Here is a 24,393-nt window from a genome sequence, read left to right on the forward strand (position 1 = left end):
ATAATGAAAGGGAACAGCTGAAGGAAGAAGTAGAAGCGTGTAATAATGTGTACGTGATTTTAATTATGTCTCTTCTGCTGGGTTATCTATGAGACCAACACAATATCGGCAAAATAATTTTTTATCTTCAAAGTAAGACGTAAATAAAGTCGAGAACAAAAAACAAATAAAAAACCCAAAACAACAACAACAATAAATGCAAAAACATTATTTGCATAGACACGCCCCTGGAAACCTGAGAAATAACAGAGCCTCATATCCTCAATGTTCTGCGTGACCGCACCAGCGGGACGGTACAGGATGGGATGAGAAGATGCTCTAACACGCCCCTCCCATCCGGGGGGACAGCTTCCATGTGATCTCTCCCTCTCCCCTCTCTGTCCTGGCTTTGACGTCAGACGTGCTCCTGTTCGATTGCCATGGCAACATCGCCCCCCATCGCCCCTCCTCTTCCCTCCCTCTCCTCTCTCTCTCTCTGCTCTGGTGAGGTCCACAATGGTACAGCCAGCATCTTGCAGCACAATGGTTGCAAGGTGGTGAGCTGAGGGAGAGTGATTCAGCATCAGCAAACCTCGGTTCGGTCCACCTCTGCTTCTTTTTCCCCTTTCTCTCTCGTCTTCTTTTTCGGACCCCTTTTTCCCTCTCACTCCTTCGTCACATCAATGATTTTTTTCATGAAGCCTTCAGCAATGGTCTCCGCAGTGTTTCCCGTCGGGATGTTTTGAAAAGGACAGGCACTGGACTGGGATCGTCATCAACTGGCACGGAATGGTAAGGCCGGACGGATTTGTTTTATTTCAGTGTGGACGCGATGCTTGGATCTCGTGCCTGGCCGGAGGGTGGAGTGATGAATATTGATCGAAAGGGAAGGTTAATGAAGTACACTAGTGATGCCTCAGTGAGGGGGGGAAAGGGACAGCGATTGATAAATAAATAAATAAATAATCAACCCCATCTTGTGTCATTCACAGCCGCGTGTGTTGTTCTATAACTCACTAGCAGCGCTGTGAGGGATTTCATAACGACGCGAGCCCTGGCCTGACAAAATATCTCGCATCTTGCATTGCCTTGAACGCACATCATCGGTAATAACCTCATCCAAATCGGGTGAGAGAGAGAGAGAAGGGGTGCGTGTGTGTGTGTGTGTGTGTGTGTGTGTGTGTGTGGGGGGGGGGGGGTATCCAGGCTACCTCCCTTTCCATACATCCATACAGTCTGATTAGTCGGTGTTAGAGCGCTTTATGTATGTTTGATTGGCGGCTGAAACTGGATGTTGGCTGAGTGATGCTCTTCATATCTCTTCATAGCCTTACACAGGATACATATTGGAGGCCTACATGCAGGGCTTGTCCCTCCTCCTCCCCCTCACAAGTCAACTGCGCACCTTGTGCATTATGCAGACCATCAGTACTTCACAGAGATGATGGGTGGGGGGGCTTGCCTCATATCTTTCATAAATGCTGCAAAACTGTGTCCTCGTGCAAACAGCCTGTGCTATAGTGGTGATTTATTGGCCCATATGGGTGTTTCTAAGAGTCACGGTTTTGCTGCTGTGATTGTTTATATGAAGAGAAACAGTTGAAGTAATTTCTGGGCTGTTTGTCATGAAAGATGAACTTCAAATAATCCTAATCCTGCAGACAGAGAGAGAGAGAGAGAGAGGTGCTGTTCAGCCCTAATGTGGGCTGCATGCTGTGTAGTGGATTAAATGAGATGAAGCTGCAGAGGAAGGTAATTTCTCTAAATCAGCTTTGTCCTGAGTGCTCGATCATTGGGAAGGCATGGTAAACCCACCTGACCCACTGCACTTATTGCTCAGGTATGCAGGCGTGAGCAGGGCTCTCTGTTCTATTACTATTTCTTGTTTTTGTGCAGGCCCATAGTCATGGACTAATTCCTGGCTTTATGCTGTGCAGTGGAGTCAATAGATGTTTGAAGGGATCACAACAAACTCTTCATGTTCACGACAGGAGGAAAATAGAGTTTTCTTTTTTCTTTTTTTTGTGCCGTGACCTTGGGTGCTGAATTATTCAGGAGCAGGCTTCCATGTTTGTGAAAGTGCTGCAGGGAACAGGCTTAACAGTTAAACAAAGCTTTTTTTATGGGTGTCTCTGCAGCAGCTGAAGAGTTGCTTTTTTATCTCTTTTTTATTGGATAAATAGGCTAAAGGTTCTACCCTTTCTCCTCCTTGTCATCTTTAGCTGCCAAAAAGGAACTTTTTTTCCCCAAAACACCTCAGGTGAATTTCAAAAGTAGCTCTAGCATTATATACATTTATATTTTAAAAAACAACAACAGTCTGTTTGATTTGATGTGATATTGACTGGCAGTGAAGCAGCTTGTTTATATAACGGAGCATCATCAATAGAAATGGTCACCAGTAGACTAATATTATGCTGCACCACTGCACTCATTTTTTTCCACCATTCTGTTTTTGTTTTGCTGAGTCTGGAGCATCAGTGCAATAATCCTTTGTTATGTAATAAAATAAGGCAATGCATTAAGTTGAGATAATGGAGGGATTTCAGGCTTTATTAATCAGCAAAGTAGGGAATGTTATCTTCTAGCTATTATTTGATTGGTCACTCCAGTCAGTTTCACACAGTCTGTGGTAATGTCTTCAAATGTCCCGTTTTACCCAAATAGCGCTCCTAGTCTTAAATATATTCAGCTAGCAATGCTATATAACAGCAAAGTCATTACAAATGAAACCACAGGGAGGAGAGGAATGAATAAACAACAAAAAATAATCATTGAAATTACTGTCCAGTTCAAGGTAGCTAGTCTGAAGCTGAAAAAAACCCCCATCTTCCTCCTGATAATCAGTTACTTAAATATCCACATCAGTCATCTGAGGGCCTGTCTGTCATTGCTCTCTTTTATGGAAGGTCAAACTTATCATTAGATGAGGATGGGTTACTAAGGAACGCTGATTTAGTCTGCCATCACCCATTGACCCCAGCTGAGCATTGTTCCTAGCTGTGGATTGGTGCTAATAATCCATATTACAATGCCAGCTCAGTTATTAACTTGGACGAATTCAATTCAACAGTTGTCTCACGATGGATAATTAAACAAGAAAGGAAAAAAATATGGAAAACGCTGGCTGTGAAAAAATGTAAGCAAGTAAGGGAGAGAAGATTTATTTAGCCAGCCTGAAGTAGATTAAGAAGTGCTTGGTAAGTGGTCACACTTAAAATCACATAACTATTAGTAATGTACTAGATATAACTGCTTAGAAAGCTGACAAATGTGCTCCATGGACATCTTTCATAGCATGCTCTTATTTATTTTAGTTTTAAAAAATGAAATTCTCGCTGTGCGCCAGTTTATTCCCCCCCTGAGTTGCAGTATTGCTTACAACTACAGACAAACAGTGACAATATGCCTGCAGCATGGGAAATGCAGTTATGTAATTGGATTTGATCTGACAAATATGCAGCTTTTATTTGCCTTTACAGATAGCTGCGTGCAAGACTTTGAGCTGTTTTAGATTTGATCTCAATCTTCTCACACTGCATATGAAGATAATTAGGAGACAACAAAGGTCACCGTGGAAACCTTTGTTGGACCTGAGGGTGGAGGTTTTACATAAATTCATCAACACAGGGAGGTCGATTTTTGTTGTTTTGCTCAAACTGAGGCGTTTACAAGTATAAAAGTTCAGAAAGTATGCCACAGTTGAAACAGAGCAATAGAAATGTTCACAGTTCACATGACAGTGCTGAAAACGTCTCTGTCATTATGGCAAAATAAAAGTTAAAAGTGTTCAGGATGCCATTTTTGCAGGATGCGCGGTGTGGTCCAGCTGTGGCTCTTCTTCTCCTTCTACTGAATGTGTGTCAGGTCTTGCAAGAAAAGCTGTAAATCAGATGACCGCACTCAGCACTTGCCAAAGGTGTACATGTCGTTACTATGCAGCCTATCAGAAAACTGCAGCGTCAGCGTGGTTTTTCGGCCAGCGTGCCTGCTGTTTACCTAAAGCAAATCAGAGGATGCGAGCAAGACTACGTACGAGAGCAGAGACAGAGGAGGTGAGCAGATTTTCAGCTGCAAAGAAACAAATCGATGGGTGTCAGCGAGCGTTCGGATTCTGACACCCCTTAGATGGGTCAGTCCAAGTCTTGTTCTCCTGCCTGGGCCCTGCAGTTACTTCTCTGTTTTCCCCGAGCCCAAAAGGGGGAGGCTGTGCTGCGTTTAGCTCAGGCTGCACAAGGAAAAGACGAGGCATTCGCTGCATACTGCAGGAGAGGCTGAGGCTGCTGAACCAAGCACTCACAATGGAGCTCCGAGGGAGGGGGAGGGGAGACAATTACAGGCAGGCTGGGAGCCTGGGAGTGGGAATGGTGGGAGCGAGGGAGGGACAAAAGACAGGAAGGGTAGGGAAAAATGCAGGCTCTCATCAGTGCGGACGATGGAGGGAGGAATAAAGAAACAAGGGGGATATGGGCAATGTTGTGGTGCGAACTGGGTGACATCAACAAAAGGAGCGGAGTGGGAAGAAAGAAAAGATGGATATGAGAGCAAACATTGGTATCTGTGGACATTTTGACTGGCACATGACTGGCTTTATTGTGCTTTATCATTACTTTTTAGTAGTCAATCAGCCTGACAGCACAGACAGTGCCTGTGCTGAACAAAGGATGCGGTGGGGAGAACCATAGAAGCACAATAATGCCATCCTGTAGCAATGTGCCTGAGTTCAACCCAAAAACAGGCATAAAATGCCTGCTGAAAGCAGGTGAGACATAGCTACCACACAAAGACGAGCATCATTATTACCTGTTTCCAACACCTGCACCTTTAACACTGTTCCCTCCGGTGCTTATTATTACACTGTACCATTGGCTAAAATACTTTTTTTCTCTGTCTCTGAGGCCGCTATGTCTATCATTTGTGTCTATGAATATTTTCAAAAGTAGAAATGGCAGACATAGTCAAACACACCTTTCGATCCTGAGAGACTCTTGGTAGATATTGGCATGGCGCCCCTTGGCTGCAATTCTGCAGCTAGTAATGAAATGGACCTCCGTGACACACAAAAAATATCTCATAACAGATCCTTTAATAATAGTCTGTGGGCTTTTAAACTTACCACACTTGAAAGGTCAGAGTCAGAAGAACTTGACGGTACCCCAAAGCCTCTTAGCTTTACTGCAAAGGTTTTGTACTGGTTATTAGTTTGGATAACTAATTTTAGTATTGGTGTTGACCACTTTATTAATACACACAGCCCACAAAAAAAAAACACCAGCAAAATCAGTTTTTGAAGATTACTTTTGTGTTACCTCAAACTAAGGTTTGCCTTTCCTTTGACCTGGGAGACAACTAACACTGTATCAGGACCGTGTATTACAGTAGACCACCTCCAGTTCAGACCATATTAAAAGGAGTAACTATTTCACTGTATCCATACACTGTATCTGTGATTAGGTGAGTGCAGCCTTGCTAGCACTTCTTAAAAATGAATGGGTGCAAAACTGTCTACTTGTTCAGCTGGCTGGGCTTTGCACTGAACTCCTTTGTTGAGTTTGTAACTAAACACTAGCATGTTAAACTTAAAAGAGAGGAAAGACACGGTAGGAGGAGTCAAAGATGGAATAATAACCATATTCGGTCACAGCCTCACCTGTCTTAGCCATGCAGAGCAGGTGCATCTGTTGCCCCAGCTAGCAGCCTCACAACATGAGCACTGAGCACCAGATACACTGTAGAGCATCCAAGCTCTCCTTTCTGTAGCATCTGCAGATACTTTTTTTTAAATGGCCTGGATCAATACACTAAGTGTTCATACAGGGTAGAAGGGATTTACCACGAAAGTTACTGCAGGCCGCGCTCAAAACTAACTTACAGAGCGTGGTGGTCAGTTTTCTCTTTTAATCAGTTGCTCTAGTGTTTCTGCTGATCATGCACAATTTTGATAACCTGGCGTGGTAAAATATGATCTGCATTTTACTGTAGAGCTACTGTAGTTTGCCTCACCTATAGTGATAATGTGACTGGTTTGGTTTATCAAGAAAAAGCCTTCACCATTTACATTTAAATCTTTGTATATATTATAGCTGAAAATCACTGTCATACATTTAGTGTTTTATGTGTTACACACACAGATAAATACACCAATACTCTCTTTGGAATAGTTCTATGTAAAAGACTATTTGAATGAACACTATATAATATAAACCTTTCTGCCAGGTATGTGCAAAAAAGAAGCATCAGAAAATCTTAAACCTCCTACAGTTGATTGGACAAGAATTAGGAACTAATGCTGTATTTTAGGATCATGCCTCCTAACTAAAGTGATCACTAGTTGCCTGAGGTACAGTTGTACCCACAGGGGTGGATGTAACACAATGCCCAGGATCCAAATAACAAGGATCAGCTACAAATGCAGGCAAATGCATGTAAACAGCCACTCCAATTAATCCTGAGATGTACCATACATCATCTACATTAGCCCATTTTAGATAATTAAAACCTTTCTGGATTTCCATGCTGTCTTTTTCATTGTGCCGTTCTTGAGTTTCTCTAGTTGTCTCTTAATGGCAGTTGGTCACCTTTTTTGTAATCATACAATAGATTCATTTCTGTAAATGCAATGCTGCATCTGAGACAGTTTATTTACGGCCTATGTGAAATAGCCTGAATTTGTTTGCACTGCGTGATTTCTCCTCTTTTTATATGTCTCCTATTTTTTTGTGGATGACTGTTAGCAATTTAAAAAAAAGATGACTGAAGGTGACGCTTACATAAAAACCAGAGCCAATACTTGTAAAACTCTTTATTTTACTTTTTAAAATGTATTTAGAAACATTTTTAATCTGTTTTCTTTCTTTCTTTCTTTCTTTTATTTGTTAATGATTCCATTTCTACAGCCTGCTTCCCCATCTAATAATTTGGGACTTTGGACATGCATAAAATATAAAGTTATTGTTTCAGTTATCTATGTCTCTTGTTTAGTTTAAGAAAAAAGAAAGAATCAGAGCTAAATCAATGTGTTGCTGCTTTTGTGTTAAAAAAAATCTGCATTAGTAATGATCCTTTTTTGGGAACAGTAAAGTGACTTTGTTTGTCTGTGCGCTTTGTCGTTCACTAGTTTGCTGTAAAATTGCACATCACCCACACGTCCATAACAGTTATTCAAATATGTTAAAGCAATTACATGGTCTGGAACTGGGACTGATGGAAGTTCGCTCACTTGGCTTAACTGGTCCTGCATTTAATAACTTTGACACAGGCTCACAGTTGTCATTTTCAAACTAGGAAAACAAAACAAAACAAAAATGTCAGGCATGTGTCAGTGCTACTAAAGTCCTACCGACTGCTGCGGTTTATAGTTTACAATGCAAAGACTCCTCAACATCCTATAAGGCTGTTGCTTTCTTAAGTGTGATGCAATGTAGAGTAATACTTCGGAGACAGTTCTCACCTTCATAGAGTCAATCCAGTTTTAAAAAGCACAGAGCTGGAAAGTGAACTTCCTGAAAATGAAAACTTTGTTCTCTGAGCTCCTGAAGCAAGATATTAGCACCATGCAAGGCGATTGTGGCTCAAGAGTTGGGAGTTCACCTTGTAATTGGAAGGTTGCCGGTTCGAGCACCGGCTCAGACAGTCTCGGTCGTTGTGTCCTTGGGCAAGACACTTCACCCGTTGCCTACTGGTGGTGGTCATAGGGCCCGGTGGCGCCAGTGTCCGGCAGCCTCGCCTCTGTCAGTGCACCCCAGGGTGGCTGTGGCTACAATGTAGCTTGCCATCACCAGTGTGTGAATGTGTGTGTGGATGACAGGTTGTGTAAAGCACTTTGGGGTCCTTAGGGACTAGAAAAGCGCTATACAAATACAGGCCATTTATCAAGGCATTTATGCTGCCATTAGCAAAGTTAGCTTTCTTATAAAGGCAATGAATCTGACATGAGACATTGTACTGTTGGAAACGGTATCTGCACTGCTCACTCTAAGCTGTTTTCTACACAGTTTTGTCTGATGCTGCGCTTTCCACACTCCTGATAGAAACCCCTGCAACCATATTAAACATGCCCTATACATCACAGTCTTCTGCAGAGCAAGGCTGAAGGTGAAAGGCATTTTAAAGCAGAGTAAGTCATGCTTGTAACTGCTGTAGTGTTATAAAATCCTCACTGGAATTTAAGGTCCATTCAAAATAATGTAGGCAGGTCTGAAAACTCTTCACAATCTTTGAATGAGCTGAAAATCATCCTTATCCTTACTTTTTGCTTATTCAACCTCTCAATCAGCTGATGCCGGCTTGTACTGAGGAGATGTATTGCAGTCAGGATGATAAATGGGCAGTTTAAGGAGTGGTGCTGAGCATAATTGTAGGTGCAAGCAGCATTTCGGCCATAAGGACAATCAACAGAATGTAGTCACAGGGTTAAACAAACAAAGCACAAAATCTGGTGGGTTTTTTGTGTTTGTTTTGTGTGTGTGTGTTTTTAGCTGTGGGCTAACGTGGGAGGGAAGAAACTGTTGTGGTGCGATTTGTTTTGGTCTGTCGTTTTCATTGCTTTTTCGTGAATAACTTTTCCTGATAATTACCCAATCTTTCTTGTTTTTAACGACGCGCCAGACAGCCATCATTTTAAAACTGTAATCTCCAAAAAATGTTGGCTCCCAGGTAAATTGTTTATGGTCTGTACTCAGTCTCTCCTTCATCTTTCATTCGTTCTGATGAAAGTGTATTCACCATCTGCTGTTAAAAGTCTTATGGAAACGTGTTGCATTAGAAATGAAAGTGAACTGTTTATTTATATTTTTTTTAAAGCAAAGAAAGCATAATTAAAACATGTTTTACTAGTTTTTTTCTAAGGCTGCAATATTTTTAAATGAACATCTGCATGTAAATATGCTGCCAGGTTTGACAGGACTGTAGTGTGCAGGATCCCGCCACCATCTAGGTGTTGTTTACCAGCGTATACTGCTGGAAGACAAACAGTTTGGCCTGTGAGGGGCCGATGGCGCGATATGGCAGCCTCGCTTCTGTCAGTCTGCCCCAGGGCAGCTGTGGCTACAACTGTAGCTTGCCTCCACCAGTGTGTGAATGTGAGAGTGAATGAATAGTGGAATTGTAAAGCGCTTTGAGGTTCTCGAAAAGCGCTATATAAATGCAATCCATTATTATTATTATTATTATTAATAGCTTATGTACTCAGACAGGTAAAGATTAGAGCAGCACAGATACAGCTAGCCCCACGCCAGGGCTGATTCAGTGTTGACCTGTTAGAGTAACAGCAAATATTATGCTACTTAATGTGGTGACCGGGATGCTAGTCAAACACGCACATGTGGAATGACATTACTATAGTGGTTTGACGTGTTGGAGACTGTGGGCTCAAAAATCGCACATCTTTCTCGTCTCATTGCCCTTCCCTTTTCTTTGTTTCAAAACAGATTTGAAAAAATCAGTTTATGAATGATTATTAATTAATTTCTCCTAATTTAATAGCACAAATTCCTAACACACCCAACAGTGAAATTCACCCATTTACTTGAACACTTTTTCAAGTGAAATAAGCTGAACCAGAAATCTCCCACCTTCGAGTCCCTTATCTCTTTTCTAAAAGCTGCTTTGCTCCCTTTGGATTCAGCACACATATTAAAGTGGGAACTGTGACAGTATTAGAGGACAGCTAGAGTTAAAAGAGACATTTATGTCCATTTGCTCCTCGGAGAAAATTGCAGAGTCGGATCCTTTCAATGCTTTGCGAGAGACGAGGACGTCCTCCAAACTGTTTGGTGACATTTGTGTAGTTTTACAACCACATGTGAACTCCCGAACTACCGAAAAAGGTCTTTTTACCCCCCCTCCTTCTCTATTTTTAGTAGCATCATTAACATCATGTATGAACTTATTCGAAAGACGTGGTCTTTAGCCCTCTGGGACTTTCATTACCTGAAAACCCCTCAAAGATAGAGTGATTGTGGGCGAGCTCTCCCTCCAGCTTAATGTGGGAGCTACTGTCATTCAGAGCTTTCTTTCCTCTTTGCTTCACTCTGGCAATGAAAAAAAAAAAAAGCTAAAGAAAATTGGCAAATCTCCAGTTAAACCAAATTTACCCATTAGCTGCTGTTTCACAGTGAAAGCCTCGAAGCTTTACCAAAATTCACTGCACTGCTTTTATGCAAATGCAGTCTTTGATGGTACTGGCTTTTGAAAAAGCTTTTTCACCTGTGATGGTAGTGTTAAATATATTCCGCTTGTGTAATCCTCTTAGTTTCCAAACTGATATGTTCCTGTAGGTTGAAAAGGTTAACAAGTTTAGTGTTCTAGTGTTAAAATAGGAGGTTGGATAAATGCATACAGTGTCAACAGGAAAACGGTTGACATCACTTTTTTTATTTGCATTTGTGGCACTAAGATTGAAAAATCAGCAAAACATGTAGTTGCACAACATATATGTCACGGATTGATTTCTGTGACATGTCATTGTATATTGAGATCAACTATCAATGCATAAGCACACGGAGATGTTTAGCCTTAATATAAAACCTTACAGTCTTGGTAGCTGGGGATCGGTCCGCCAGGGCCTCCGCTCCCGGCTGCCGCCCAACTCACATTGCACCCGATCCCTACGGTGCCTCCTGTGGGTGGTGGGCCTGCAGGGAGATGGGCCCATGTCCCTTTTTTGGGCTGTGCCCAGCCGGGCCCCATGGACTAAGGCCCGGCCACCAGACGCTCGCCCCCAGGCACCCTCCCCGGGCCTGGCTCCAGGGCATGGCCCCGGTAACCCTATCCCGGGCAGGGTGAATTGTTGCCTCGATGGTCTTTTCATAGGGGTCTGCTGAATCGCTCTTTGTCTGGTCACACCCTACCAGGGGGCAAAAGCCCCCAGACAACTTAGCCCCTGGGATCCCTGGGACACACAAACTCCTCCACCACGATAAGGTAGCGATTCACGGAGAAATTCATCTGACAAGGATGCCCCCTGTGCGCCTCCTGAGCAAGGTTTTCTGGGCATGTCCCACCGGGAGGAGGCCCCGGGGCAGACCCAGGACTTGCTGGGGAGATTATATTTCTCGGCTGGCCTGGGAACGCCTTGGTGTTCCCCCAGATAAGCTGGAGGAGGTGGCTGGGGAGAGGGAGGTCTGGGCTTCTCTGCTTGGGCTGCTGCCCCCACGACCTGGCCGGACAAGCAGAAGAAAATGGATGGATGGATGGATGGATGGATGGATAGATAAAACCTTACATTTGGCAAAAAACAAACACAGCATATCAGCACAAATACCTCATACCAGCTGTCAAGCATGGCAGTGGAGTGATTTGGGCTTGTTTTGCAACTGCAGGACTTAGATGGCTTACAGTCATTGGATGGACCATAAACTCCTTTTACATACCAAAGTATTTCAATTTCAAACGTGAGGCCATCTGTCCAACAGCTAAAGCTTGGCAAGAATTGGGTAATGCAACAGAACAATGATCCCAAGCAGCAAATCTACAACTGGATGAGTGAAAAAGAAAAGAATTGAGGTGTTGCAGTTGTCCGGTCCAAGTCCAGACCTCAGCAGTGCATAAATGTTTGTATGTAAACCCCAGTGAAGAGAAGATATGTAAACAAGAGTGGGCCAAAATTCTTCCACAATGATATAAAAGACTGAAAAAGTCACACAGAAAAAAGTTGAAGTGGTTTTAGAAGCTAATGAATGGGGGTACTAGTTTTTAAGGGTGCTGATCAGTAATTATGTTTTAAACTTTGGGCAGCTATTTCTTTGTCTCTCCTGTCTTCAAGCTAAGCTATCTAAAATTTAACGAACCAGATCTCACACAAAGGGCAAAAGAAAGCACGTTTAAAAAAAAATATAGATTATACTGTTAGCTTTAAATTTACATTCACACAAAACCTGTTTTAATCCATTTTAAAAGGGAAAACTTGCTTTCAGCTGTTTTGGAATTCATCAGCAAATATCTTCTCATCGTCTTTCACTCATCAATGGGACCACCTCCTCATGTCTTATTTTCAACACGCATTGATCACTGCAACCACACTGCAATGTGCTCTGATGAAGAATCGATAACTGGTCAGTTCATATTTATCGAGGACTGGGAGGTGACGAATTGTTGTTTTTCTCATTTTTATTGAGAATGATGGGAACAGAGTAGAGAGGACACAAGTGAATTTTCCTGGTGGGTTTCAGTCCCCACACGGGGAGAGGTGTGAGTGTTGTTTTGCAGAAATACAATAATAAATCTTTGTTTTGCCATTGTATATGTGACAAATTGCCACTACCCACACCCACACCTACATGTGCTCACTCTCTGCTTCTCCTCTGTTTGTGTCTTTCAGGTATTTATGAGCAGACATTTCTTATATAACTGCAGCCAACCAGTCCTGGATGTAAAGATAGCCTTTTGTCAGGTGTGTGTTCCTTACAGGTAAAAAAGGTACAGTATTCATTCACTTCCATTCCCTCTATTCTTACTCTGTATGGGTTTTTTTCCCCCCCTGTGTATGCAAAATGAGCTCTTAAGCAGTTGTGTGCTCAAAAAATAATTTGAAATGTTTAATTAAGAAAAACAACACAATGTGTGCAAAATGGTTTGATTAAGAGGTTTGACGCAAATGTCCTTGAGGAGCCTTTATCAGAAGTTGACGTGTTTTCAGCCTTTTGTTGATAATTCATTATGTATATCAAAACAATTCAGCTAGCCTTGATTTTCTACTTTTGTTCAACACCTCCACTATTCCTCTTTAACTGAGGTCTATACCAAAAAGAATGCAGTATAATCTGCTCATTACTGAAGCTTAATTGTTGTCTCCACAGTGTAAATACAGAACTCAGCTGGGGTTGTGATTCCATAAGATAAAAAGTCTTTATTTTGACTCTTTTTACATACGTTGTGTTGCTTGTTATAAGGAAAAAAACACAGACAATTCAGTTGGAGCTCAGATAGATTGGGATGTTTGCACTGCACACGAGATTCTAGCTGAATGTTCAATAGCTGCTAAAGATACCAGATATATAGGAATAATCTGATCATAAGTTTGGAGGACATCGACCTTCAGCGCCTTAAAGCAGATTTATCAATCTTCCATTGTGCACAAAGAAGATGGTTCAACCATAGCAGTGCATATGCAGTAACTTTGCTTGTTTTGTGAGCTGTGTTATAATTACCAAGTCTCTAATTACCTGATATGCTTTGTTGTGGCACCATTTGGTTGCCTGCTTTGCCCAAGTAATTACAGCCTGATTGCCGGGTGAAATGTAGTCAAGTAAGGACTAAAGCTAATGTCGTTAGAGGGGCTTTTACAGAGATTATATTTCTGCATTGAATTCGTTCAGCTGTAAACTCGGCTAAACCTTATGTCCTGTCTTGTTTATTCTACTTTACCATTTTTACCAAATATACCTTAATGTATGCTTTTTTTTGCCTTTACAGCAGTTAAATGCATGTTATGATGTGATGCTCTTCTTAGATATTAATGATGGTTATTATGGCTATATATCATATAACGTATAACAATGATTCGATATTGATTTTAAAATGAGTAGCCTGATAAAAACAAATGTGCAGCCTAGATGTGTTACATATGCATTTTATGTCATCCCTTTGCAGGGTTTTGGAAAACAAGTGGATGTGTCATATATTGCCAAGCATTACAACATGAGCAAAAGCAAAGTGGACAACCAGTTCTACAGTGTGGAAGTGGGAGACTCTACCTTCACAGTTTTAAAACGCTACCAGAATTTAAAGCCCATTGGTTCTGGAGCTCAGGGAATTGTCTGGTAAGTGCTCAATGGTACATTTCTCTAATGTCTTATTTTATATCATATCAAGTTGTTTGATGGGCTTTGGTGTAATCTTTAATGCTCAGTTAACTCATTGCTAGCTGATTTTCTAACGTTTGTTTTTAATGTTGGAGTGAATTTGTGAGGTTTTCTGAATAATTTTGCTAATTAATATATATTAAAGTCATATTTTTTATTCTTCTGAAAAGCCTGGAGAGATTTCTTCTTCTTTGTTCATTTGCACAAATGTTTGGTTTAAACTTAATCGAGGCAAGCAGGTGCAGTGATTTTAATTGTTTGAATTATCTGTGTCTGCTGATAAATGTTAATATCTTTAATGTTAGGGAAAAAAATAATCATTAAATGATGTTTTATGTTGACATTGGGAACATAGGCTGTATATAAAAGATGGAATTTAACTTTTTTGCTTGTAGAACTGATTTAATTCGTCATGGCATAGGTTCAGTAATGTGTTGAAAACAGACATTTTGGTCCATGGTGACCTGATAGCCACACAGTTGCTACAGATTTTTCAGCGGCACATACATTATGGGAATCTTCCATTCCAATCCAATAGAGCATTCCAAAGGTGTTCTACTAGACTGAGTCACATTTGAAATGATCCTGCTGGAGGCAGCCATCAGAGGATGGGCTCACTGTGATCATAAAGGGATGGACATGGTCAGCAACAATAATCAGTAAGGCTGTGGTGGCTAAATGATGCTAAGTTAGTACCAAGTTGTCCAAAGTGTGCTAAAGGATTTTCCCACACCGCTACACCACCAACAGCCTGAGCTGTTGATATAAAGCAGGACTTGAATGCAACATTGTTTCATGTTGTATGCAGCGAATTCAGCTCAATGGCATCTGAATATTTCAGCAGAAATCCCAGACTAATTGGACCAGCCAACATTTTTCCAATCTTCTATACAATTTTAGTAAGGCTGTGTGAACTATAGTTTGCTCTTCTTAGTTGACAGGAGTGGCACCCAGTGTGGTCTTATGCTGTTGTAGCCCATCGGTTTTAAGTTTCAGCATGTGTTCAGAAATGCTCTTCTGCGTGCTTTGTTTTTAACAAGTGGTTATTTGGGGATGGTTGTGCAGGAAAATCCTAGTAGATCAGCAATTTCTAAAATACTCAGACCAGCCAAACAACTGCTGCCACGATACTTAAGTCACCTTCATTCTTATGTCCGGTGTGAACTTCAGCAGGTTGTCTTGACCATGTCCATCCATCCTTTTCCACTTATAAAATTCAAGGTCATGATGGTGTTGTTTCTAAAGGCAAGAAATATGTTACAACTTGGAGAGGTGAACAGCCATTTGCATTCACACCTACAGCCAATTTGGAATCATCAGATAATGTAACCCCACGCATGTCTTTGGAGTGTGCGAGGAAATCAGAGAGAACACATGCAGACTTTTTTGCTGTGACAATGCTAACCACTGTGCCACCATGCTAGCCCTGATCCTGTCAGCATGCTAAAATACACTGAGTTACTGATTGGTCAATTAGATGTTTGCATTGACAGGGAGTTAAGCAGGCATACCTACTAAAATCCGTGTAGCTTGAGAGGCTGAAAAATAAAGCCAAAGTGCCCTAAACCTAATTCAGGCAACCAGCAGGGGGGCTTCCTTATTAGCTGCCTGTAAGAAAGATGCACTGGTGCAGAAGTCTGTGGGAAAACAACCCTTCTTCTCAGTTGATCTGTTACCTCAATAAACACTTTCCTGATGAGTTTCCAATCTTAATTGCTTGTTTTAAGCCACATTTGGACTAGAATTGATAGCAAATACCTAAAAAAGCCAAAAAGACTGTTAAATTGTTGCTACTTTAAAAGAGTAGCAACAGTAATAATACCTTGTGATAATAGTATGAATTGTAGTTGTGGTGTTTCTGAATAGACTTTCCTGAAAAAATTACACTCATCAAATATCAGAATTTTTTTTCTCTTAATGTTTTCCACAGATGTGAAGGGTGTAGTCTTATATCCTTCCCGGTGTGCTCCAGTGAGCTGGTGACATATCGTTTATTTTGAATATGGATGTATGAGCCATAAGAGCCTTACAGGGTGGGCATTAAGTGGACCCTTAATCCAGATTGCAGAGGAAGCTTGTATTCATTACAAGTCAACTCACGCACGCCCTGTCAGAATGCAGAGGAATGTCTGCCAAGCCTCCACTTAAAGGAATGCATCTTACAGTCTTTGTGAAATGACCAGACAGAACTATAAGTTATATTTATGTTAATGTTGTGTCACTGAGGGTGATATTCTCATGCCACAAACTCTCCCAGAGATGACTTGAGCTGACATGTTTTACTACAGTGTATATTGTGTCATTTTGAAGATTCACTAGCTCTCAACTCTCCTGCCCTTCACTTGACCTCTCTCATTGTCCTTCCTTTGCTTCCCATGTCCTCAGTCCCACTCTCCTTCCGCTCCAAAGCAATTTCGTGCATTTGCAAAAGAGCTTGGGCAGGCTGTAACTGCTAATGCTGGGATTGTGCCCATTTTAAGGATATTGTAGAGATGGATGGCAGGGAGTGCAAATCTAATTGAACCTGCTCTGCTGTGTGCTGCTTGGCTGTGTCCACAGCTGTCATCTGGTGTCATATGGTGCTAGCATTAAAGCAACCAAACCACATAAAACCACAGAGAATGATATAAATATCCTTGACCATATCCTGATCATAGAGATGAAATTGGTTAAACTATAAGGCCTGGTTTAGATGTTCACAAATACATAAAAACATAATAAATGACTTTGGCATGTGTTTTTATAAAGATAAAACAGGTGACTTGCTGTGTCTTAACTTCAGCATAATCCCTGACTGGGTGACATAATCATATTTACATAAACATCTGTCTGATGGTTTGCACAGATGGTTAAATGCTTACACATTTTATAACATACATGGGCTTTCACTGCAAGCAAATAATATGCATACGAGCAGACAGAGATCCAGAAGCTTGTCTGGAAAAAATCAGCAGTGACTAAGTACACATTCTGCTTCTCTTATGCAATCAGTAGAGTCTTGTCCCAGTAAAGCCTGAGAACATGCTAATGAGGTAAAACTTGTTCTTGCTTGTCTTTGCCACAGTTAAGAGTCACTCTGCTAATGTGGTCGCCCACAAAAATCCCAATGTGTGCACATCTCTGACCTTATGAGTTGGTCAGAATGAGCTTTCTCAAGCATCTTAGGAGGGATGAAGGCTTTAAGTAGTTTAGCTGGTTATGACATCATCTTTCACTCAGCTACAAATGTGATGACTGACTCCAAATCCCTACTGGATCAATGCTTTTATGAAGGCTCCACTGTTTCCATGGCCACACATCATCTCTGGCCTGCAGTCTCCACACAGTCATGGCAAACCACAGCATATCCCACCCAGCCGTACACAGTCAGATGCTTGGAAACTCAATTTTATAGCATCTTGTCAGAAAAGGCACATTTTGAAGTTGAGCCGAGACAGTGAGATGACATTTTTATGGCAGCTTTTTCTGTATTACCGTTCAGCGAAGGCCAACATAAACTGCCACAAACAGCTAAAATACCCGAGGCTTTCAGAAATTGGGATTGTGTTGAGCCAGCAAAGCACCCACTCTGCTGTAATGGTCATCAAACTGGTGGAAGGAAAGGGCATCTACATATAACACACATTCTGCTGTGTGGTTTAGTTTCATTGGTAACACTTTAATTAGATAGATAGATAGATAGATAGATAGATAGATAGATAGATAGATAGATAGATAGATAGATAGATAGATAGATAGATAGATAGATAGATAGATAGATAGATAGATAGATAGATAGATAGATAGATAGATAGATAGATAGATAGATAGATAGATAGATAGATAGATGAAACTAAATACTCTTACTTTCCCCACACTAATTAAGAGGGTAAGTTGCAACCACTTAGCAGTTTTAGCAGTTTATTGTTTTTGTTTGGTATTCAGGTGCGTATTAACACAACACTAAGAAAGAAAGACATCATCAATGATCTTTTCTCAAACTGAGAAAGAAAGGAATCGGGGTGTTGCACTGGGCCAATCAAAGTCCTGACTTCAACCTGACTGAAATGCTGCAGCGGGACTCTAACAGAGCTGTGAATAAATGAATGCCAGCAAACCTCACTGTAAAGGAGACTGGTCCAAATTTGCTCCATGATGATGTGAGAGACTGGTAAAAGTCACAGAGAAAACACTTACTTGACTCTGTTGCTGTTAAAAGTAGTACAACAAGCTGCATGTTGCCTTAATTTATGTTAAATAAATAATTTCTTTTTACCATGACTGTGAATACAAAATGCAGAAATAAATACAATAATAATTATTAATAAAAAATTAATTAATTGAATATAAGATTAGATAAAAAATTCAAATAATAGTAATAATAATAATACGATATGAGAGTAAACTCATTAAATTAAAAAATAATGTATACATTTATGTTTAATCACAGTGTGTCATGGATTTAATGGGCTACTTATTGATTTTAGTTTTATTAAGTATATAACTTACTATTACTGTAATACACAGTTTTCACACAGCTAGCAAGTTATAATTGAGCCCTATAATCTTCATGTATTAATAAGTTCTGATTTATATTATTTTTACAGAGAGCCTTTCATCTATTTTATCCTTTTGTGTCAGTGACTATTGACATTAAGCCATGGATTGTTGCAAGAGGAATACTGATCTCTGCGGTTTGTTTTCTGCAGTGCGGGCTATGACGCTGTCCTGGACAGAAATGTAGCCATCAAGAAGCTGAGCAGACCCTTCCAGAACCAGACCCATGCCAAGAGGGCATACCGGGAGTTGGTGCTCATGAAATGCGTCAATCACAAAAATGTAAGCGATTCAAACGAGAGGTAACAAAGGACCAAAGGAAAATGTATCCCGACTTGAATGAGATGCAGTTTAAAACTGCACCCCAGTCTGAGTCTATTTCTGGCTCCTGCTAAATCCCTTTGCTACAAAAGCAGACAAGTCGCAGCGACGTTATGACCGTGCTAAATTCCATGCCTCCAGAAATGTACTAAACTGGCAAGAGACTGAAACAGAGTGCTTCAAGGCATGGATGTAATCACCAGTGCCGCAGTTTGTGCTCTTCTGCCTCTTTTTTCCATCCTCCACATTTATCCCCACTTTGTTTCGTTTCGCCTCTCTGGTTTACTCTGTCTCTCACTCAGCGGTGTCCTTCAAGAGGGTCATTACTAACTTGTGCCCACAGTCCCTTGCTTTAATGTCTTTTCTTGTATTTTTACTGCTCATTGTTGACCCTGTTCATGCTGTTCTCTTTTTCAGATTATCAGTTTATTAAATGTCTTCACACCACAGAAATCATTAGAGGAATTCCAGGATGTGTAAGTATACTCAGGAAAAAAATTAGCAAGAAAACGAAACATGTGTTCATTTAAAATGCCAGACAAAATACAGGGAGTCTATTTACACTACATTAGGTGCTTATTACTCCTTTGCACCTCATTCGTTTTTGACAACTATTCGAGTGGAATCAGTGAACGTACTGTAGGTGTAATGTGAGGCAGCCGGAGGTGTCCTGTTTCCATAATGAATGATAAATGAGAGTGAATTCACTTTTAGAACAATATCTGTGTAAATAGTACCAGAGTGAGAGTTATCGGCCCACGTGGAGGCTTTCAGTTTCTCAGCAGTAACTCGTGGGCCACACATCTCACACGTGTGTCAACCATTCATGCATAAATTAAACTTTTTTTGTTTTTGTTTTTTAGGTATCTAGTGATGGAACTAATGGATGCCAACTTGTGCCAGGTGATTCAGATGGAGCTTGACCATGAGAGAATGTCCTACCTGCTCTACCAGATGCTGTGTGGTATCAAACATCTGCACTCAGCCGGCATTATTCACAGGGTAGGAGAGCAAGCCTGCTCTGTCTTCTTCTTCCACTGCTGGATTTGGTTTGTGTCGTGTGCTTTTAAATCTTCAGCAATGTCAATATATTGCACACGTTTTGTGCCATCACCTCAATCGCTTTAGTGAGAAAACGCTACAGAGACCAGGGCTGAGAAGCGGGAACAAGTGCGCACTGGACTCTGCAGGTTTTGCGTGCCACATGCATGAAGGCAGACAGCATTTGCATTTGTAGAAAGCGCCTTCCCTATGTCAACAATAATTTAGTCCCGACATTGCTGCAGTTCAGAATTACCTCCTGTAAAATAGCAAATTGTTGTTCTAACACCCCGAGTTGTGTGAGGATCAAACAAAGAAAATATGTGTTGATAGAATTTTAGAGTTGCTGGAAGGTTTGTTATCATCAGAGCGAGGCAGTCTAGTTCATCCTCGTTCTTTCATTTCCCTTATTTTCCACGTTTTTGTTCTATTCCCTTAAATGAAAAACTGAAGTATTATACTAAAGAGTCTCTTACATGAATCATTAACAAACAATAATTGTTAATAGACTTTCTGTGAATAACAGCAGGAAATAATCATTAATATACATTTTTTCTCATTTCCTATTGCTTTTGCCAGGATCTCAAACCAAGCAATATAGTGGTGAAATCAGACTGTACCCTGAAAATCCTGGATTTCGGTCTGGCTAGGACTGCAGGCACCAGTTTCATGATGACCCCGTATGTGGTGACCCGATACTACAGAGCCCCAGAGGTCATACTAGGAATGGGATACAAGGAGAATGGTGAGATTAAATAGAGTCATGGTATTTAATTTTTATTAGTATTAGTATTTGTTTTTAGATCCAAGTACAACTGTAACTGTACACTGCAAATTGTAAATAAAAACAGAATGTGATGATTTGCAAATCTCATTAATCCATATTTTATTCACAGTAGTACACAGAAAACATATCAAATGTTTACACTGTGAAAATGTGCTATCAAAAAAAATCAAAAACGCTCAAGCTAAACAAATGGCAGGAAAAGTGGTACAAAAAATGGTAATAAAGTGGTAATAAAAAATTTTCTAATATGATTATATCATCAATTACACTTTGTAGTTTATTGGCACTTTTTTGCACTTGGTTATGTTCTTGCTGTGGCAGTGAGCCAACATAAAACTGATGTGGGGGAAATAAGCCTTTGAAATGTTTACATTTTAAGAAGCTAATTACGGTTCTATGTGTTTTTAAACCATCTACGATCTGAATAATCAAACTGCTCACATGTGCAGATGATCGTTTGATGATGATTCCAAATTAAAGTGTCATATCATTAACTTTAAAACCTTATCAACAATTCTGGTCAAGTGACTTAAAGTGCTGGAGTTATGAGTCACTGATTAAAAGCCCCCAGAACACGTGACTGAGTGCCAGCCTCAGTGACTCATTAGCCATATATCTCTGAAGAAGGGAAGCCTGAAAGCTCCAGGGCTTTGAATTTCCTGCCACTAGTTAGTCTATCTAAGGCGCTGCTTCACTGTACTTCACTCTGCTCTGTCTATCTCTGTATTCCATTCTGATTTGAATCCTGAAACATGCCTCTCACTAATTATTCCTCTCTCAATTAAAACCAGTTAGCATCTGATCACTAATGCCAGTCTATGAGCTGTCTGTGGACAACACTAACCTTTGCTTTCCCTCCTTGTGTTTTGCTCCCTCTGTGTCTCATCCTCACCTCTATGCGTGCAGTGGATATTTGGTCGGTGGGGTGCATTATGGGAGAAATGGTGCGCCACAAAATCCTTTTCCCTGGCCGGGACTGTATCCTTGTTAATAAAAACAGATCAATTCTTTGACTGTGGCTTTTTACATGTTGTAGTTTTGCTCATAAAAGTCAAGTGACACTCACACTGAAAATAGTTTTTTTTAGTTTAAAGTATAAGCAACCATGTTCAGTTTTGATTGATTGTGATGCTCTCTGAAAGCACCTGAGAGTATCTGGAAGTGCTATGCCAGCTAAGGAAAAAGAAGCTGCCGCCATGCAAGCAGGTAAAGATCTTAGAAATATAACTTTTAAATGGTGTTTTGGTCATACTGAGCCTGATGTTTGCTGTATGTTACTGAGGTGAACTAAACCACACTCACATCTGGCTGGCTTGTAACACAGATTTATAGCAACAACAACTTATCTTCTTTAACGCTTTTCACTTAACCTAGTAACATCATAAAATGCTCTTTTCAATGCTTTTTTTCAATGGGAAGAGGAAATTCTTTCTTACCTTATTTCTGAATATTTAAATGTGTGCTCTTAGAGTGCTACCTGGTGTTTTCTCTTGCAGTGATCGGGGTGTGCTGCATCCCTGAGAAGACTTCCTTTAGTAGGGAGGATTTGTAAAAATAGTCCCTGTGCTGGAGTTGAGGACATATGGGATGAGCACATCTACATGTATGAGTCAGGAATGCTAATTAAATATTCAGTAATGAGTGAATAATATTGAGTATTCCCTTTGAGCATGTGTAAATAGCAGCCTGGTTGAACTCAATTAGCAGTAGAAAGTTCAAAGGTTGAAAGTGTAGTCGATTAGCACATAGTAATTCCCCTGTAATTAAATGAAGTTATTTGAAATTACAATGTAATTATATTCACCCACAAATACTTAAAGACAGATACGCAATTAGGGGTGTCAAACAAATGCTAAAATGCTTAAGTAAAAATTAATTTTAAGTGCAGACATCAAACATTTTCCCATCTTACATCGTAAACACACTGTACTTTTCAGGCCAGAGGTCTTATTATGGATTGGATTAATGTTGCCTTTTGATATCTTTATTTAATATTTATAAAGTTGATGTGCATGATGGATGTTCTATTATTCAACTGTCCTTTTATTCTACCAATATATATGTGATAAGGACTGTTCCCACTCACCAACTTATGAGAAAACATAAATACCATCAAAACTTGTAGGTGTGTGACCTTATATTGATGGAGCCAAGTCGAACTTGATTCATTTTCTTTCACAGTCACTATTCAAAAATAACTTTCAATTTTAAATTTTAAAGTTAAGGCTACTCCAAAATACAAAAGCACAACATGCTTACAATGTAAGATTGGCACATTTTGTTTACTTTTCTACAAAATTATGTAGAAGTTAGTAGTTAGTGCTTGCAGTACAATTTGTGTTTCATGTCTAAAAAAATCCTCAGAATTCTGGCACTACGTAAAGTAACTCATGCTGTAATTAAAATTACTTACAGACTACTTGAATTCACTTACAGTATATTCTTTTCTATGTTTTGTGTAAAATCCTGACTTGTCATTCCTTATTTTAGTGTACCTACCTTTACGTATTTTTAAGTAAATATAATGACACTGTAATTTCAAAGAAATACAATGAAATGCCATTTATTTACAGGGGAATTAGTAAAGAGCCATATTATAATCTGTTACCTTAGCAAGTAATTAAGATGAAGAATAAAGTGCTATAGGTGGGATAACCTATATTTTACCAGTATCAAATCACACATGCCTTTTAAAGACTGAACCCAAAGAGCACCATAAATTCAGACACGCAGATTGGCTACAACCTACTGCTGTAAGGCTTGTGTCTCATCCCCAGTTGAAAACAGTTTCTAACAAATACACAATTTAATTTGGAATTAGAGGTAAAAGATTCCAACCCTTTGCCTGAATTCAGGGGGAACAAATGGCAGTGAAAGCGAAGCCATTTTCATACGTTTTGTCGTTGTCACAAGTCTGAAGCAAACCATCTCCTGTTGTGTTTTCACGTGTCGCACACAACAGAAGATTGCGTCAAAGTTGTTCTCACCAGTATAAATACTCAATTGATTTAGGCGGGGGTGCTGCCTGAATACAGAGTACTGGGTGCAGGAGACGCAATGCCCTATTGTTTGTTGTGAATCCATTAAACAGTTATCTGTGCTATTCCCCGTGAGGTAAAGACCATTTAATGTCTGACAGCACTTAGGCGCTTGAAGGGATTTCTTTGCACTTTGCATGCAGATCCAGTGCCTACCTGTTCAAATATGAAACATGAAGCTCACAGGACTGTTTGCAGATTCGAGCAAATTCTGTTTGAGGGTCAATATTCAGATAATTAACACATTTATTAGGACCAGAAAACAAACAAAAAGTAGCACATATATCATACAGTGGTAGTACCACTAACTGTGCTCTCTTTTCATGTAGCTGCTAGCGTTTTTGACAGTGAACTGAGATTGATCACAGCCACACATGGCAATGGTAAAGGTAATACTCTGCTGTCTGCAGCCCTGAGCACTGGGTCCCTGAAAGATTAATGTTCTGGAAAGCTAGAGAAACCCAGCAATGAGTCAAGCAATATCTTTCTCCGCTGTCTCTGCTCCCAAAATGACCTAAAAATTCGTATCATTTCATCACTCCATACCTTTTGCTTTAGATCAATAAAGTAGAGTCATGCACACTTTTGTTAATCTTCTGCTTATAGATCAGTTCTGGACTGGTACCCTGTTGTCGCAAATCTTAATGTATTTCATTGATTTTTCAACTTCTACACGTCCCAGAGTGTCTGTCAAATGATACAGAGTAGGTAAGAGACTACCGGTAAAAGCCCAGTGGGCTACAGGGTTACTGGTTGTTCTGTGATGGATGAGTGGAGCAGTGTGTTTATTAATAAGTTATATTGGAGGTCTTGGAGGAACCAAAGGTGGATTTTACTGTGGTCAATAAGCTTGAAAATATATTCTCTCTAGAGAAGGTGAAATGATTTT

The 24,393-nt window shown here is 40.2% G+C and overlaps 1 protein-coding gene across 7 annotated transcripts in view; it reads left to right on the forward strand.

Annotated features, from left to right (window-relative positions):
* Nucleotides 1-489: 489 nt before the first annotated feature.
* mapk10 (mitogen-activated protein kinase 10) overlaps nt 490-24,393 on the forward strand; it is a 35,722-nt gene continuing 11,818 nt past the window's right edge. For 5 of the 7 annotated variants that reach the window (XM_080875123.1, XM_080875118.1, XM_080875119.1 and 2 more), the window contains exons 1-8: nt 490-771; nt 12,299-12,370; nt 13,570-13,739; nt 18,470-18,599; nt 19,056-19,114; nt 19,502-19,640; nt 20,259-20,424; nt 21,373-21,444. In XM_080875123.1, coding sequence (XP_080731249.1) covers nt 769-771; nt 12,299-12,370; nt 13,570-13,739; nt 18,470-18,599; nt 19,056-19,114; nt 19,502-19,640; nt 20,259-20,424; nt 21,373-21,444 — 811 coding nt within the window. In that variant the 5' untranslated portion in view covers nt 490-768. Of the gene's footprint in view, nt 772-12,298; nt 12,397-13,569; nt 13,740-18,469; nt 18,600-19,055; nt 19,115-19,501; nt 19,641-20,258; nt 20,425-21,372; nt 21,445-24,393 lie in introns of all 7 variants that reach the window. The other 2 variants (XM_080875120.1, XM_080875121.1) reach the window with 2 other exon arrangements.

The sequence above is a fragment of the Rhamphochromis sp. 'chilingali' genome, assembly GCF_963969265.1.
Source record: "Rhamphochromis sp. 'chilingali' genome assembly, chromosome: 2".
Lineage (NCBI taxonomy): Eukaryota > Metazoa > Chordata > Actinopteri > Cichliformes > Cichlidae > Rhamphochromis > Rhamphochromis sp. 'chilingali'.